General features: G+C 41.8%; 1 protein-coding gene across 6 annotated transcripts in view; it reads left to right on the forward strand.

The window, feature by feature from the left end:
* Window positions 1–17008, forward strand: part of RARB (retinoic acid receptor beta) — a 985731-nt gene that overhangs the window by 736415 nt on the left and 232308 nt on the right. For all 6 annotated transcript variants that reach the window (XM_069730000.1, XM_069729996.1, XM_069729999.1 and 3 more), the window contains one exon: window positions 13128–13276. In XM_069730000.1, coding sequence (XP_069586101.1) covers window positions 13128–13276 — 149 coding nt within the window. The remainder of the gene's footprint in view (window positions 1–13127; window positions 13277–17008) is intronic.

Raw genomic sequence — 17008 nt, forward strand, 5'->3', positions numbered from 1 at the left:
ACGATATGGTATGAAATATCATAAGTAGTTCTCTTGCTAGCTTGCGTGGGCTAAGCCCCCCTTCTTGGAGTAACTGTTTGTAGCTGCCAATTCCTGGCTTTCCTTCTCAGAGAGTGTGGGGAGTTTTATGGCCGAACGGTATTTACGACCAGGTTAGAATCTTCCACTGGCTAGAACTGGAAAGTGGCTCCAAAAATTCATGAAAGATTCTATGTTTAGTTTTTGTTAGATATTAGGCAAACGATTTAAGCTAGAAATACGAAAATATATATTCTTATTCCCACTCAGTGTATGTACCCATCCCTTGAAACTCGGGCTTCTAACTCCGTCTGGTAAAGAAGTAGGGTTTTCTCTGTAGATATGTATCCCAGATAGGACATATTTGATCTCATTAGAATGCTCACGTTAATCCGAGATGAATTATGAGTTGGTTAGGACTCTGACATGTTTTGTAGTGAAGTTATAGAAATCAGAGAAAATAGTTTAAAGTTTACTCAGAAGGTAGAGAGAGGAGGGTCTGGATAAGCCAGCCTTTCTGTGATGTCACAGCCTTGAAGTTATAACTGGCTGCACACATCCCCAGCTCAGTCCTTTCTGCTTGATTTCTTGTCTTCTCCTGGAAGAGCCCTGCTCACGTCCAAATGAGCTGGGACGTATGGGAAAAACTCCACTAGCCTGGTTGCCTGTCATGCTTTGAACATGTAAGTGTTGCTTTTTCTCATTTATTCCCTTTATGTTATTATTACCCTTGTACATATTTGCAATTGTCTCATTTGTAACATCTTTATAAAATATTTTTGATAAAGCACTGCCTAATTTTTTCAATGGGATATACTATTATATGTTAGTTCATTCTCCTGCTCTAAACCGTACCCTAAGTCTCTTGAAGAGAATTACGCTACTGTGTTGGGTTAGCTTCGGACCCGTTTAATCGAAGCTGGTGGCAGCATACGTTTTGTACCGGGTAGTTGGGTGGCGTTATAGCGACTGCGGCATTGATAATTATTGTTCCTGCCTGAGTGGGAGTAGTTATCGCATCGTTGCAGCGTGCCCAATAGCCAGTACATAGCAGGCAGCCTTTCTGGCGACTAATTACCCAGGGTGCAGTACCTAATCTGACCTGAGAGTAAGGGGGCGCCAGAGAACTGCAAGTGTTAAGTGGAACTGTAAGCGGGATATACATAAATCCCTGCAGGTTGTGGTATATTGAAAGCAGTGGGATACCTAGAATAAGCCCCTGCTGTAAGCTAAGAGGTCAATAGCCCTGTGTGTGGTTGTTCATCACATCGTGGAGTGGAGGGATAACTAAGATAAGCCCCCCTGCACATGTGATAGCCGTCTGTTGGCCTAAAGTCACCTCAATCCTTGACGTAGGGGTGACGGTCACGGTGTGAATCCTCACCCATTGGTGACAGCGGTCTGGGGAATCGTGACACCATGGATAGAGTTTTGTGACATGTCTAACATAATACATGGATTATTCGGATCGTTCAGACAGATTTAAACTATGTCCACAAGTCCAGAAGTTATTTCTCCTTTTTACTACATTTTGGGATGACAAAAAATAAATTTAATATTTTTTTTAACCCCTATCTGACCTCGGACGGGATAGTATGTCCGAGGTCAGATCCCCTGCTTTGATGCAGGGCTCCGCGGTGAGCCCGCATCAAAGCCGGGACATGTCAGCTGTTTTGAACAGCTGACATGTGCCCGTAATAGGCACGGGCAGAATCGCGATCTGCCCGCACCTATTAACTAGTTAAATGACGCTGTCAAACGCAGACAGCGGCATTTAACTACCGCTTTCGGCCGGGCGGCCGGAAATGACGTCATCGCCGACCCCGTCACATGATCGGGGGTCGGCGATGCGTCAGGATGGTAACCATAGAGGTCCTAGAGACCTCTATGGTTACTGATCACCAGTGGCTGTGAGCGCCACCCTGTGTTCGGCGCTCACAGCACACCTGCATTTTTGCTACATAGCAGCGATCAGCAGATCGCTGCTATGTAGCAGAGGCGATCGAGTTGTGCCTGCTCCGAGCCTCCCATGGAGGCTATTGAAGCATGGCAAAAGTAAAAAAAAAAGTTAAAAAAAATGTGAAAAAAATTAAAAAAAATATAAAAGTTTAAATCACCCCCCTTTCGCCCCAATCAAAATAAATAAATTTAAAAAAAAATCAAATCTAGACATATTTGGTATCGCCGCGCTCAGAATCGCCCGATCTATCAATTAAAAAAAGCATTAACCTGATCGCTAAACGGCGTAGCGAGAAAAAAATTCAAAACGCCAAAATTACGTTTTTTAGGTCGCCGCGACATTGCATTAAAATGCAATAACAGGCGATCAAAAGAACGTATCTGCACCAAAATGCTATCATTAAAAACGCCAGCTCGGCACACAAAAAATAATTCCTCAACCGACCCCAGATCACAAAAAATTGAGACGCTACGAGTATCGGAAAATGGCGCAATTTTTTTTTTTTTTTTTTTTAGCAAAGTTTGGATTTTTTTTTCACCACTTAGATAAAAAATAACCTAGTCATGTTAGGTGTCTATGAACTCGTACTGACCTGGAGAATCATAATGGCAGGTCAGTTTTAGCATTTAGTGAACCTAGCAAAAAAGCCAAACAAAAAACAAGTGTGGGATTGCACTTTTTTTGCAATTTCACCGCACTTGGAATTTTTTTCACGTTTTCTAGTACACGACATGCTAAAACCAATGATGTCGTTCAAAAGTACAACTCGTCCCGCAAAAAATAAGCCCTCACATGGCCAAATTGACGAAAAAATAAAAAAGTTTTGGCTCTGGGAAGGAGGGGAGTGAAAAACGAACACGGAAAAACGAAAAATCCCAAGGTCATGAAGGGGTTAAAGTTAAAGGTACACAGAAATCCATCGAGTTCAACCTGTAACCTATAGTGTTGATGCAGAGGAAGGCAAAAAGCCTATGAGGCAGATGCTCGTTTCCCCATATTAGGGGAAAAACTCCTTTCCAACTCCACATGTGGCAACCAGACTACTTCCCTGGATCATCAGCCCATGCTATCCCAGAATGTAGTACTCATAACCTGTGATATCAGGATGAAAACATTGTTGGGAGTGCTTCTTTAACCCCTTAATGAATGCCAATATGCATTAAAATGGCGGTCGTTAAGGGTAGTTATTCCTTCATTGCCATTCATTCCCGCCGGTGTCTGCTGAACATGACATATCTGGCGTATCGCCAGAAGCACAATCTGGCCACAATGTATGGGGGTGCTACATTATATGAGGGCACTGCACTGTATGGGGACACAGTATATGGGTACTGGCAGATTTGTAATTCTGGCGCGGATGATAAAAAATAGTCAATGCAGTTGTAGATGAATTCATTGAGGAGATCCTTTTCTACAATCGGATCACTTTTGAGGTTTATCTGCTGTTCTGGTAGACCATAAACTATTCTAGCAAAATCTGTGCTCCAAAAACCAAATTTCTGACAACATATGGAGCTCCACCGCGTTCAGGAGAAATTGCGCAATAAATTGTGGGGTCTCGTTTCACCTATTAACCTTTGTCTACTTGATAGATTTTCAGCAAATACAAAAAATTGCATTTTTAACACTAAAATGTCAAATTTCACGTCTCAATCTTATAAAATTATGTGAGGCACCTATTGATTCAAAATACTCACTACATCCCTAAATGAATTCCATGCCGGGTCTAGTTTCCAAAACGGGGTCACTTGTGGGGGATTTCTGCTGTTTTCACATCACTAGCTCTTCAAATGAGAGATGACATTCACAATCTATCCCAGGCATATAGCTCGTAGCTCTTTCCTTTCCTAGCCCTGCCATGTGCCCAAGCAGAAGTTTTTGACCATATTTGATGAATAGTTGCGTTCGGGACAAATTGCTCAACAAATTATCAGGTCCGTTTCCTTCTATTATTCATTGTGAAAATTACAAATTTGTGGTGAAACAACATTTTCGTGAAAAAAAAAAGAACTTTTTCAATATGAAGACCTAATTTTTTCAAATTCTGTGTTGTACGTATGGGTTAAAAATGCTCACTATACCCCTGGCTAAAATCCTTGAGGGGTGAAGTTTCCAAAATGTGGTAACTTGTTGGGGGTTTTCACTGTTTAGGCTCTCCAAACGCAACATATTGCCCGCAGACCATTCCATCAAAGTCTGCGTTACAAAACGTCATTCCTTCCTTTCTGAGCCCTATCGTGCGCCAAACAGTTTTCCTCCACATATGGGGTATCAGCGTACTAAACGTTCTAAACTTCTTTGAAGTATCTGGGGGTTCAATGTGCTCACCACAACTCTAGATACATTCCTAAAGTGGTCTAGTTTCCAAAATGGGGTCGCTTGTGGGGGGTTTCTACTGTTTAGTCACATCAGGGAAAATTCCAGCCATTTTTGTGTTCAAAAAGTCAAACAGTGCTACTTCCCTTCTGAGACCTTCCATGCCCCCAAACAGTGGATTTCCTCCACATGTGGGATATTGTCATGCTCAGGAGAAATTGCACAACAAATTTTAGGGTCCATTTTCTCCTGGTATCCTTGTGAAAATAACAAATTTGGAGCTAAAGTAAAGTTTTTGTGAAAAAAAAATAAATGTTTAGTTTTTTCCTTACACATTACTTTAGTTCCTATGAAGCATCGGAAAGTTTAAGGCTATGTGCACAGGATGCGGATTTGCTGCGGATCCGCAGCAGATTTTTCCACGCAGAAACGCTGCAGATCCGCACTGTGATATACAGTACAATGTAAATCAATGGGATAAAAAAATAGCTGAGCAGATGGTGCCGAAAAATCAGTGCGGAATTGCTGCGGATTTCAAAGAAGTGCATGTCACTTCTTTTGTGCGGATCTGCAGCCTTTCTGCACCCCTCCATGTTAAAAATCTGCAGTGGCAAAAATCACAGAAAATCCGCATCAACCCCGCATAAAAACCGCACAAAATCCGCATAAAAACCGCAGCAAATCCGCGGCAAATCCGCAGCTGCGGATTCTGCCAGGAGATGCGGGTTTTGTGCAGAAAATTCTGCAACACTTTTCCTACGTGTGCACATAGCCTAATACGCTATTAGTAGTTTTTAGAATGCTGTCCCTTTTGGATATTTTCTGTCATATAGTCCCCCTAAAGTCACTTCAGATGTGATGTGGTCCTTAAAAAACTGGTTTTGTAAATTTTGTTGGACAAATTAGAAATTGCTGATCATCTTTTAACCCTTCTAACTCCCTAATTAAAAAAATATAGAATAAAAAATTATATATATATTTAAAAAATGATGCAGATGTGTAGAAAACATGTGGTAGATGTTATTTATTAACTATTTTGTGTGACATAGCTTTCTGATTTAAGGGCATAAGAATTAAAAGTTTGAAAATTGCGAAATGTTTGCCAAATTTTCAATATTTTCACAAATAAATGCAAGTCATATCAAATAAATGTTACACATATGATGAAGTACAATATGTCACAAGAAAAAAATCTCAGAATCACTGGGATCCGTTAATATGCAAATTGCCTCTTCAGAGAAAAAGAGGACTTGAACTCTATAGCGCCTCCGTTAAAGTGTTCCAGAGTTACCACCTCATAAAGTGACACTGGTCAGATTTCAAAAATTTGGCCTGGTCATTAAGGTCAAAATTAGCTTGATAACTAAGGCGGGGTTCACATTGTGTTAACAGCAGCCCATTCAACACGTTAATGGGCTGCTGTTAACGCAAGTACCAATATGTCGTCGAGCTAGCAGATGCTCTATCTGCGCTAGCAGTGACGGGCCCAGAAACGCTGCAGCCTGCGTCCCAGGGTCCGTCACTCAATGATGGCACATCGCTAGCGCACACCCATTGTGGGTGTGCGCTAGCAATGCGTCCTCCATAGGACTTAATGGTGGCGTTAACGGACTGCTTTACACCGCGTTATGCTGCGGTGTAACGTAGTCCGTCTAACGGATGCCAAAGATGCAATGTGAACCCAGCCTAAGGAGATAAAGAGGTTGAAAAACCATTAGACAAAGACCAGCATATCTTTATCCAGATAGTTTGGGGGTCTCCACAGCTTACCTTCTAGTACAGTGAATAGAAATATCAGAGTAGAAATGCTATATTCTAATAAATTGTTCTTAAAGATGGCTCTCTCATAAAGCTAAAAACTCGACGAGGTCTTTATGGAAGACATTGTACTAACATTGTAATGTAAAAATATAAAGGTGTACATTGTTGGCATGGAGACTGTCCAGTAAACACTTGGCTCGAAGCCTTGTACCTTTTTGTGGTCCTCTCTGATATCCTTATCTGTTACGAGGGAAAAGTTATTTCCAAGTGTTAAGGTTATGTCAGGCCCTAATGCGGATTGTGACACATTCTTTACTATCCTGGTTGAAAACCCTTTCTTCTAACTATGTTGTCATATGAGATCTTGGCCGCCGCAGTAGAGCACCAGGAACCGGTTACTACCTGCTACAACCTCGGCACCACTTCTGATTAGTAGATGACATTGTAGTAATTGTGTTGTGGTGGCATGCTGGTCAGAAGAGGCTATATGTCAATCATTGTATGTGTTTCTCATATAAAAGATATGACCACCAGGATTCAAGACGAGCGTCATCAATGTCTGTTTGGGCATTACACATGCACAGCTTCACTATAGAATTACCTAACTTGTCCATTTTTCGTACATTCTGTGTTTCCCAGAAGAACAATTCTTTGTTCCCCAGTTATTCTTCCTGGAAATGGCGCCTGTATATAACCCTCTCCTTGTCTTTTTAGTCCCGATTATGTAGGGAAACATCCATTACCATTGAGAATAATAACCCCTGATTTTAATTTGGACCTTTTCAGGAGGAATAATAGAAGAATAGTGTAATGCGGAGCCATAGCTCCATCATTAAATGGATGTCTGGCGAGCTGACAGCTTATTTTACCATTTTTACCTGTTTTCATTCCTTATGCAACGGCGACTAGTTGTATGCGGAGGAAGCCACTTACTTTCCATGCTGACTTTGCATAAAAGCAATGACTAGATTGCCGGATTCACAAAGGTAGAAATTTCAATTTTCGGGTTCAGTGGCTTGCTGGGATATCGTCCACATCCTATCACTTAATATTTGCTCCTGATTGCTTCTCAGAATATTTAGGTGTGTTTTTGTTTTGAGTTTTTTATTCTCTTTTGTGTGAGATTTGTATTTCCCCTTTTCCCGATTTGTCTTACCGGAGGATTCGCTTGTTTTTAATAAAGGTGCGTATGCTGTGAAGACACAAAAAAAAGAAAAAGCATTGTAATTATGCTCGGTCCGGACCATGTTTTAAAAGTAGACTCATTTCTTAGGTGTGAGGAACGGCGCTGCTCCTACTGAATGTCAGGATCCAGAGTCCCCAGGGCAGCAGAAGGAGGCTGTTGTTGTGGCCTAGATGTGGGAAAGAATATGCTAAACTTGTGTACATGGCTGAGAGAAATACTGAATTGAAGCTAAAATAGTTTATTTTTAAAGTAGGCCACATAATAAAAAAGTGCTATATGTCTCACTTGCCGTGGGAAAAGAACTCTACCAAAGACTGTTGTCTATGTATAAGGAATGTTCACACTTGGTATTTCTTCTGTGTTTCTATACCGAAAAAATCTTTGCCAGAATTGAATTAATGTCTTAAAGAATTAAATGGATATCATAAAAAGAATTTGGTTATGTCTCAGAATTGTCTCAGAATTCAGTGTGGCAATCTTTTTTTTTCTTTCCTTCATTAAAATTACAAACACCATGATGGAACCCACTAGACCCCATTATAAGTCCATTGGGTCTGTTGGGACCCTTTGCTGTGTGTCATGTTACAGATCTGGTACTACAATATATATTTTTTCTATTTATATGATATAACACAAATGTAAACGTAGTCTTTGAAGACACATTAGATAAAATCGGTAAAAATGGATGATTGACCTATGATAAGCACTGACGGCTTCATCAGCCGAAAAAAATAGAACTGATGCAGTTTAAGATGCCTTTATTCCTGCCAATAAACAATAATTTGTCTGACCGATGAGCTATCATTGGTCGACAAATTTTTGCATTATGTGTATCAACATTGCCAGTAGTCCCACCCTTGCAAAAATCTCCCACCACTGACGTCTGGGCATTATCTGCTCTGCAAATTTGTATCCTTAAAAGCTGCCGTCTGCATGCCAGAATGCATATTGTAATATAGAAAACCTGTCCATTTGCATTAGTTAAACATATCTAGCTTGTAGATCTGCATCTGTTGACAAGGTTGTTGACTGTTTCCAAAAAGTGGCAGCAGAATTTTAAATGCAGCTCTGGATTATATAATAATAATAATCTTTATTTTTATATAGCGCTAACATATTCTGCAGTGCTTTATAGGTTGCACACATTACCGTTGCTGTCCCCGTTGGGGCTCACAATCTAAATTGCCTATCAGTATGTCTTTGGAATGTGGGAGGAAACCGGAGAACCCGCAGGAAACCCGCGCAAACACGGAGAGAACATACAAACTCTTTGCAGATGTTATCCTTAGTGGGGCTGCAGCGCTACAAGGCTGCTGTGCTAACCACTGCACCACCGTGCTACCCCTATTATAATTAGGGTATGTGCACATGTTGCGGATTTGCCTGTGGAATTTTCTGTGCAGATTCTGCATCTCTTGGCAGAAAATGCAGTTAAAAATCTGCACGTTTTTTATGCATTTTGTATGCAGATTTTCATGTGTTTTTTGTAGTTTACATACGTAGATAGATAGATAGATAGATAGATAGATCTATAGATAGGCAGATAGATAGATAGATCTATTATTATTTATTTATTTATATAGCACCATTAATTCCATGGTGCTGTACATGAGAAAGGGGTTACATACAGGGTTATAGATATCGTTTATAGTAAACAGGTTTACAGTGACTGACTGGTACAGAGGGGAGAGGACCCTGTTCTTGCAGATGTACATTCTATGGATAGATCTATAGATAGATAGATAGATAGATAGATAGATAGATAGATAGATAGATAGATAGATCTATAGATAGATAGATAGATCTATAGATATGTAGATAGATAGATAGATAAATCTATAGATAGGCAGATAGATAGATCTATTATTATTATTTATTTATTTATATAGCACCATTAGTTCCATGGTGCTGTACATGAGAAAGGGGTTACATACAGGGTTATAGATATCGTTTATAGTAAACAAGTTTACAGTGACTGACTGGTACAGAGGGGAGAGGACCCTGTTCTTGCAGACGTACATTCTATGGATAGATCTATAGATAGATAGATAGATAGATCTATAGATAGATAGATAGCTCTATAGATAGACAGATAGATCTATAGATAAGTAGATAGATAGATAGATCTATAGATAGATAGATCTATAGATAGATAGATCTGTAGAGAGCTGGATAGATAATAACAAGCCCAATGTTTAGTAATAAACAAAATAAAATGGTACATAAAGAGTTAAATAAAGACATACACACATACACAAAATCTGTGTTAGGCCGGGGTCACACTTGCGAGAATCTCGCACGAGTCTCGCACCTCAGTACCCAGCACTGCCGCTGGCATTCAGACCGGAGCGTTCAGCTGCATAGAAATACATGCAGCTGCTCACTCCAGTCCCGTGTGCCGGCGGCAGTGCCGGGTATTGAGGTGACAAAAAACAACATGGGGTCCCCCTATAATGAATAGCCAGAAAAGGCTATGCAGATATCTGCGGGCTGATATTAAAAGCCTAGGAAGGGGCCATGGATATTGACCCGCCCATCCCCAGCTACAAACACCAGCTCACAGCCGCCCGAGAAATGGCACATCTCTAAGATGTGCCAATTCTGGCACTTAGCCTTTCTCTTCCCACTGCCTTGTAGTGGTGTTATGTGGGGTAATAGTTGTGGAGTTGATGTCACATTTGTATTGTAAGGTGACATCAAGTCGGCTTAGTAATGGAGAGGCGTCAATAAGAGAGAGAGGCGTAAGGAGATGTGACCGCTCTACAGTGCCTCCAGTGACACACTGACAGGAGGTAATGGCTCCTGCAGTGTTATCACTGAGGGTTCTCTGGAGTTCATGCTCTCACTTTACGGTACTACTGCGTGAGAATTTTCCCATGCAGCGGTGTCGCATGTGACAGCATGAACTCCAGTGACCTCTGACGGTGGAGTGATCCACTGCGAGAGGAAACCTGCTGTCATTGTATCACCGGAGGCCCCTGGAGAGCGGTCACATCTGTCGATGTGAAAGCTCTACATGGGAGATCGTCGTGGGACACTCGTTATTAAGTGGATTACATCGGAACACCGAGTATACTGTTGGTTTATTATTTTATTTTTTTTACAGGTGATCGAGAGCATTGGGGATTAGCTGAATGGTGAGTATGTACTGTATATGTGTGCATGTGTGTTTTGTTTTTTTACAGTTGAATACAGTAGCCGAATGATGGGACTACTACTGTACTATCATCGGCTAGCTGTCACTGTAACAGGCATAGCTGGATGGGACTGGTAGTCCCATCGGACGATGCCTGCCTACAGACCCGCACACACACACGCAGACCCCCTCACACACAGATGCACACGCATAGTCTCCGCCCACACACATAATCTCCGCCCACACACTTTTCCTCCTCATGATCTATAGCGTTTCTTGCACGCAACTCCACAGCAAAACCGCAAATCTTTTCAAACCTGCGGTTTTGCTGCGGATTTGCCTGACTCAATGGTAGTCAATGGGTGCAGAAACGCTGCAGATCCGCAAAAAGAATTGACATGCTACGGAAAATAAAACGCTGCAAATCCGCATGGATTTTTCCGTAGCGTGTGCACACCAATTCTCAATTTCCCATTGAATGGTGGTGCACTATACTGCGGATTTGATGCAATTCCGCACTTCCAAAAACGCTGCGGAAACGCATCAAAATCCGCAACATGTGCACATAGCCTTAGACTCAGACTTATAATCAGTGCTTTATAACAAATGCTGTGTTTACAAGATGATTGACTTTTTATGTACCTCATATATAAACAAATTGTAAATACATGTTTAAAGTGTTGCCTACATTTTATTTTTTCCCCATAAATCAATAGTACACACCATAGTCCTGACGGCCCATCATTAGGGTTATGCACAGAGCGGTAACTGAATCAGTACCTTTGCCACCCCTATGATTGAAAGCCTGAGCCTGCCAGGAGGAATGAAGTTGATTTCCTCCCGGCAGTGGGGTTCTCAGTGCAGCGGCAGGATGGTGTCAGAACACTATTAACCTGCAGAATAACTCCATATTTGCATATTAGTAGCATTTTTTTTACATGACAGGTTCCCTTTAAAGGAGAACATTCCCTTTAAAAGTCTCTATCTCTTCATCTTCCATTTCAGACTGTGGAGACCTGTGTGTCTTAAGCCCCCGTCACACATAGCGAGATCGCTAGCGAGATCGCTGCTGAGTCACAAGTTTTGTGACGCAACAGCGACCTCAGTAGCGATCTCGCTATGTGTGACACGTAGCAGCGACCAGGCCCCTGCTGTGAGATCGCTGGTCGTGTCGGAATGGCCTGGACCTTTTTTTGATCGTTGAGGTCCCGCTGGGTAGCACACATCGCTGTGTTTGACACCTTACCAACGACCTCATGACAGGACGTCCCTCATTGAGGTCTGTTAATCGTCATGAAATAGCTGCCATGTGACATCGTTGTACAGGTCGCCGCATCGCTGCTGCGTCGTTGGGGAGATCTCACAGTTTGACATCTCACCAGCGACCACATAGCGACGCAGCAACGATCCCTGACAGGTCGTATCGCTGTCGGGATCGCTTTAGCGTCGCTAAGTGTGACGGGGCCTTTAAACAATGCCTTCCCCCCTCACCAATCCCGTAATGAAACACAGCCAGGCCTCGATGGTTTGAAACAGGTCGGTCATAATTTATTAATTAATTAAGCAGAGAAAGGCAATTACATTTCATAACGGGCTTATCGCCGAAGGCCCTGTCTGCGACCCACAGGCAAACAGGCCAATGAGCGGTTATGAAGCTTTGTTCTCCTCCACACTTCTGCTGTGACTAAAAAAAAACGTTAGCAGTGGTTATAGTTTTAATATATATATATATATATATGTACACACATATATATACAATACCGCATGATTAGTATGGCAATTAACACTCTATAGACATATATAAGGGAGGGTGGGACAACAGCTTCCATGGCTTAGTCGGGGGAAAAGGAAATCCCTGACCCCGGGCACCTGGCTTTATCCCCTGAAGGTGTGGCTGTAAGACTCTTCCATCTTTAAAGCCATTGGATAGCGGGGCCTCCCAAATTGTTGCATCACCTGGGGGAATGGTGAGAGGGGTAGAATTGGGCACTGCACACTCCCAACCTTCATAGTCTGAGTTCGGATCAGCTGCAGTTCTTGACCCAAAGTCAAAAGCATCATGAGCACTTATGAGGCTGTTGAGTTCGGGTCAAACGACCCACTGCTGGTCCATACTTGCACTGTCGATGTCGGAAATCTGAAACGGCCTTACTATCTGTGTATATTTCCAGATCTGTTTTTCCATATTGTAACTATCTTAAATGCTGACGTCCTTTGACTACATCCATGTGGCTACTGCTTTTCTCTTTGGGCACTGGTTGCAGACCTAACCTGATCATTCTGATGTATGGTCAGTACAAGTACCAGGAAGTTACTATGTTCCACCCAAGAATGACTGTGATAGAAATCCGTTAGCCCATATTCGTGGCATTTATGTAAAACACTCATTGGTTTCATATTGTTCTGGAAGCCATCAGTTCGCACCAAAGTAAATTAGCCGGGTGTATAGAAGGAGCATTGCTTCCTTTCTGTCCAGACTGGATGAGCGTCATGGTGAGCTGCTTCCTTTTCCCTGTTCCCTTCCTGATTGCTACAATTGTAAATTGCAGAGCTGTCAAGTTTAAAAACAACAGTAAAGACTATAAAGCAGCTCCACATCCCTTAAGAGAGAACACCCACTGCCTTTACCTACTGACTACAGAGCTTATAGAAGTCAGTATGGTTTGTCGCCTCTCAGTCCTTTAGCAACTTGTCTACACATTATTAATAAACGCTCTTAAAGAATTTGTATTTTTTCTTTTGTTTTCCAGCCATCGAAACACAGAGTACTAGTTCCGAGGAGCTAGTACCGAGTCCCCCATCCCCACCCCCACCTCCTCGAATTTACAAACCCTGTTTTGTGTGTCAGGACAAGTCATCAGGATATCATTATGGAGTCAGTGCATGCGAGGGGTGCAAGGTAAGTGTCCATGTGATATGTGTGTGAATGTCCAATAAGATGATACAAAAGTCCGCAGGTATTCACTAATTATACAATCTATAAACAATTCCGCATGTCTATAGAGCTCTCCCGGACTATGTAGACTGGAAGTTTATTTAAAGGAAGATAAGATGTGAGCAAAGTCTGAAATGTATTGCTATATCTTATGTCATAATGTGGTCATTTATTGCTCCCCCATAGATTAAAATCTCGTATAAATATCTAGCAATGATGGATGGGCGTCATGTAGGAAACAATCCCTTGCTGATAGTTGTGAACCCTGAGGATTCAAATGTTGACATGCACCAGCCATTTTAGATAACATTTCAGAATAAGTTGTCTCATGTGTATATCAGGAATAACAACATTTCTAGCTATTTTGTCACTTGTAACCTGCAGTTTTTTCTTTTCTGTGTGTAGAAGCTTCATTAGTAAGGAAGACAATATGCAGAAGTACTGAGCAGTGTAGCTATGAATCCAGGGCCGTGGTGAAGTAAATTATTTGCTAGAACAGCTGAAGCAAAGATCTGTTTCTCTTCCTATGTCACTTGTGCTCCCTCCTCCTTCCCCACATCGTTCCATATAATGTAATGGCATCTGTAATCTCACACATCACTGTGCTGGCCATCATCTTGCTTTGTCCGATGGATGATATGAATTTGACCTGTTTTTCAGAGCAGATGGTGAGTTCAGAAGACATGTGGGTGGAGACAAATTGGCTCACAAATGGAGAAATAATCAGATTTCACCAATAAGATTTGTTATAAAATGTTGTTTTGCTTGTTCTTTAGATTTATACAAATTTTGCTGAAACAATAGTGACAATTGAATCGTACATAGTCTCAGAAACCAGCCTGAAGAAGACACCACTCTTTCTACAAGTTTTTTTAAGTGTGCACTCTTTATGAGGGGATGATTTCCTATAAATCACTTTTCACTAAATACCTAGAAAAATGCCCCTTACTTAGTATGGGAAAGAGATAAATACCAGTATCTACTGACAAGTGGTCAAATATTTTAGAATCCATTCCTAAAATTTCCCACGGTTTGCTACACAACTCTATATTCTTCTATTCTTCTTAGACCTTATACAAATAGTGGTTTAGAGGAGAATATCAATGCCCGAAAGTCTGCAAAACGCATACTTAGTGTATGTTAGGGAGAGTGCCGTCATCTGTACAGATATTGGTCATTTGTATATGTTTTTTGCTGAAAATTCTGAAACAAAAACCAGTTACTGTATAATACCTTTATCTCTTCATTTTCATTAAAAACACAAACAAAAAACTTGACATTTATTTAAATGTACAAAGTGTTCTTATATTGTATCGGTGCACTTTGAATAATGCCAACTCATTTTCAATTAATTTTTTTTATTTAACTCCAACTCTTACTCAACATGTAAGCAAATTATTTCTTATTAGCAGCTGTTAACAGCTCTGCTTCCAAAGATCTCTACATCTTCAGATTTGTATCAATTTAGTTTTACTGAATAACGAACCACAGTTTTTAATTTTTAGGCTGTGTGCACACGTTGCGGTTTTTTCGCAGTTTTTTTTTGCGTTTTTTCCCGATAAAAACGCTATAAAACCACAAAAAAACCGCATACAATAAGCATCCCATCATTTAGAATGAATTCCGCATGTTTTGTGCACATGATGCATTTTTTTCTGCGAAAAAAAAACGCATCGCGGTAAAAAACGCAGCATGTTCATTAATGTAGTGGGTTTTTTTTGCGGATTTCCCACTACAAAATGCATTGGGAAGTGTCCGGAAAAAACCGCGGCAAAAACGCGTCAAAATCACGGCAAAAACGCATGCTTTTTTTTTGCGGATTTCTTGCAGAAAATGTCCGGTTTTTCTCAGGAATTTTCTGCGAGAAATCCTGAACGTGTGCACATAACCTCAATTTCCAGAACTCCATTTTTAGATAATTTGGACACTTTACCTCCTCAAATCAAACTTTCCATGATAACAACTAATGAAGACTATGTTAGGGTTGATTTATCAAACATTCTTAGCTGAACATCTGGTGTAAAACAGTTTGAAATGTCACAAATTATTCAACTTTTTCAATGTTTTTGCTGCCCTCCCAACCATGTTCACCAATCTTTTAAAGTGAGCGTAGTCTAGTGGTGAGGAGTAATGACCGAGTCTGTCCAACACATGCATTATTATTTTCACTTCAATAGGACTGGAGTATATTTCTTGCGTGGGGTACAGCAGCTGAAAGCACAGGGATCCTGTCATGTGAAAAACATTACTAACTTGTAGATATTCGATTAATCTGCAGGTTAATAGCATTTTGAACCTGCCTGGTGCCGGAACATAAAATCCCACTGACCTGAGGAGATGAACGTTATTCCTTCTTGTTAACGCGCTGGTTTCAGTCATGAGGACTGCGCCAGCTCAGGTTTAGTCACCGCTCTGTACATAAAGAGAGGCTTCTGTAACCTCTGACCGGGGTGCAGTTACAGCTGTCACTCTAAACTAAGAGCGGTGACTGAACCCACGCCGGCGCTGCACTTGTGACTGAAACCTGAACGCTATCGGGAGGAATAAAGTTAGGTCATCACTGTCGGGAGGAAATTAAGTGCCAGCACTGGGCACTTTCAGAACGCTACTAACCTGCAGCTTATCTTATATCTACAGGTTAAGAATGTTTTTTTCATTTAAAGGGCCACTGTCACCCCCTCCAGCCGTTATAAACTAAAAGAGCCACCTTGTGCATCAGCAATGCTGCATTCTAACAAGGTGGCTCTTTTAGTTTTAGGGTCAAGTATATCCCAAATAAAGCGTTTTTATACTTAGCCACAATTCCTGTCTATAGCCAAGGAGGCGGGTCCTCACTTCCCAGCTCTAACCGCTCCTCTGCCGTCACTCCAATCTTCCTGCGCTTTCGGCGCCGCCCCCTCAGCGCTGTGTACGTTTCAAAACCGGCGCCTGCGCAGTGTACTGCTGTGCTGCGCAGACGCAGTAAGCTCTGGCCGTCTGACGTCCCAGCCAGGCTTGCAGACTGCGCCTGCCCGGGCATTGCGGCCAGCCACCTTTTGAATCCCCGCCCCGCACTGTGTTATGCATTATGCACAGTGTGGGGCGGGGATTCCAAAGGTGACTGGCCGCAATGCCCACGCAGGCGCAGTCTGCAAGCCTGGCTGGGACGTCAGACGGCCAGAGCTTACTGCGTCTGCGCAGTACAGCAGTACACTGCGCAGGCGCCGGTTTTGAAACGTACACAGCGCTGGGGGGGCGGCGCCAAAAGCGCAGGAAGATTGGAGTGACGGCAGAGGAGCGGTTAGAGCTGGGGAGTGAGGACCCGCCTCCCTGGCTAGAGACAGGAATTGTGGCTAAGTATAAAAACGCTTTATTTGGGGTATACTTGAACATAAAACTAAAAGAGCCACCTTGTTAGAATGCAGCATTACTGCTGCACAATGTGGCTCTTTTAGTTTATAACGGCTGGAGGGGGTGACAGTGGCCCTTTAATAAGTTCCCTTTTGAATCTTATTCCTGTGCACTCTTAATTAAAACTGACCATTATAATTATGAATCATTGCCATTATTTACCACAAAAAGGGTCATTCTGGTGTATTTTTATGTATTTAAGAAATTAGCAAATTGATTTGTTTTACCTTGATCCAGTGACCACAACAGTTGCATCTGGACATTAGACGGTAGCTTTGCGATTTTCTTTACCTGTCAGTTTCTCAT

The sequence above is a fragment of the Ranitomeya imitator genome, chromosome 6 (assembly GCF_032444005.1).
Source record: "Ranitomeya imitator isolate aRanImi1 chromosome 6, aRanImi1.pri, whole genome shotgun sequence".
Lineage (NCBI taxonomy): Eukaryota > Metazoa > Chordata > Amphibia > Anura > Dendrobatidae > Ranitomeya > Ranitomeya imitator.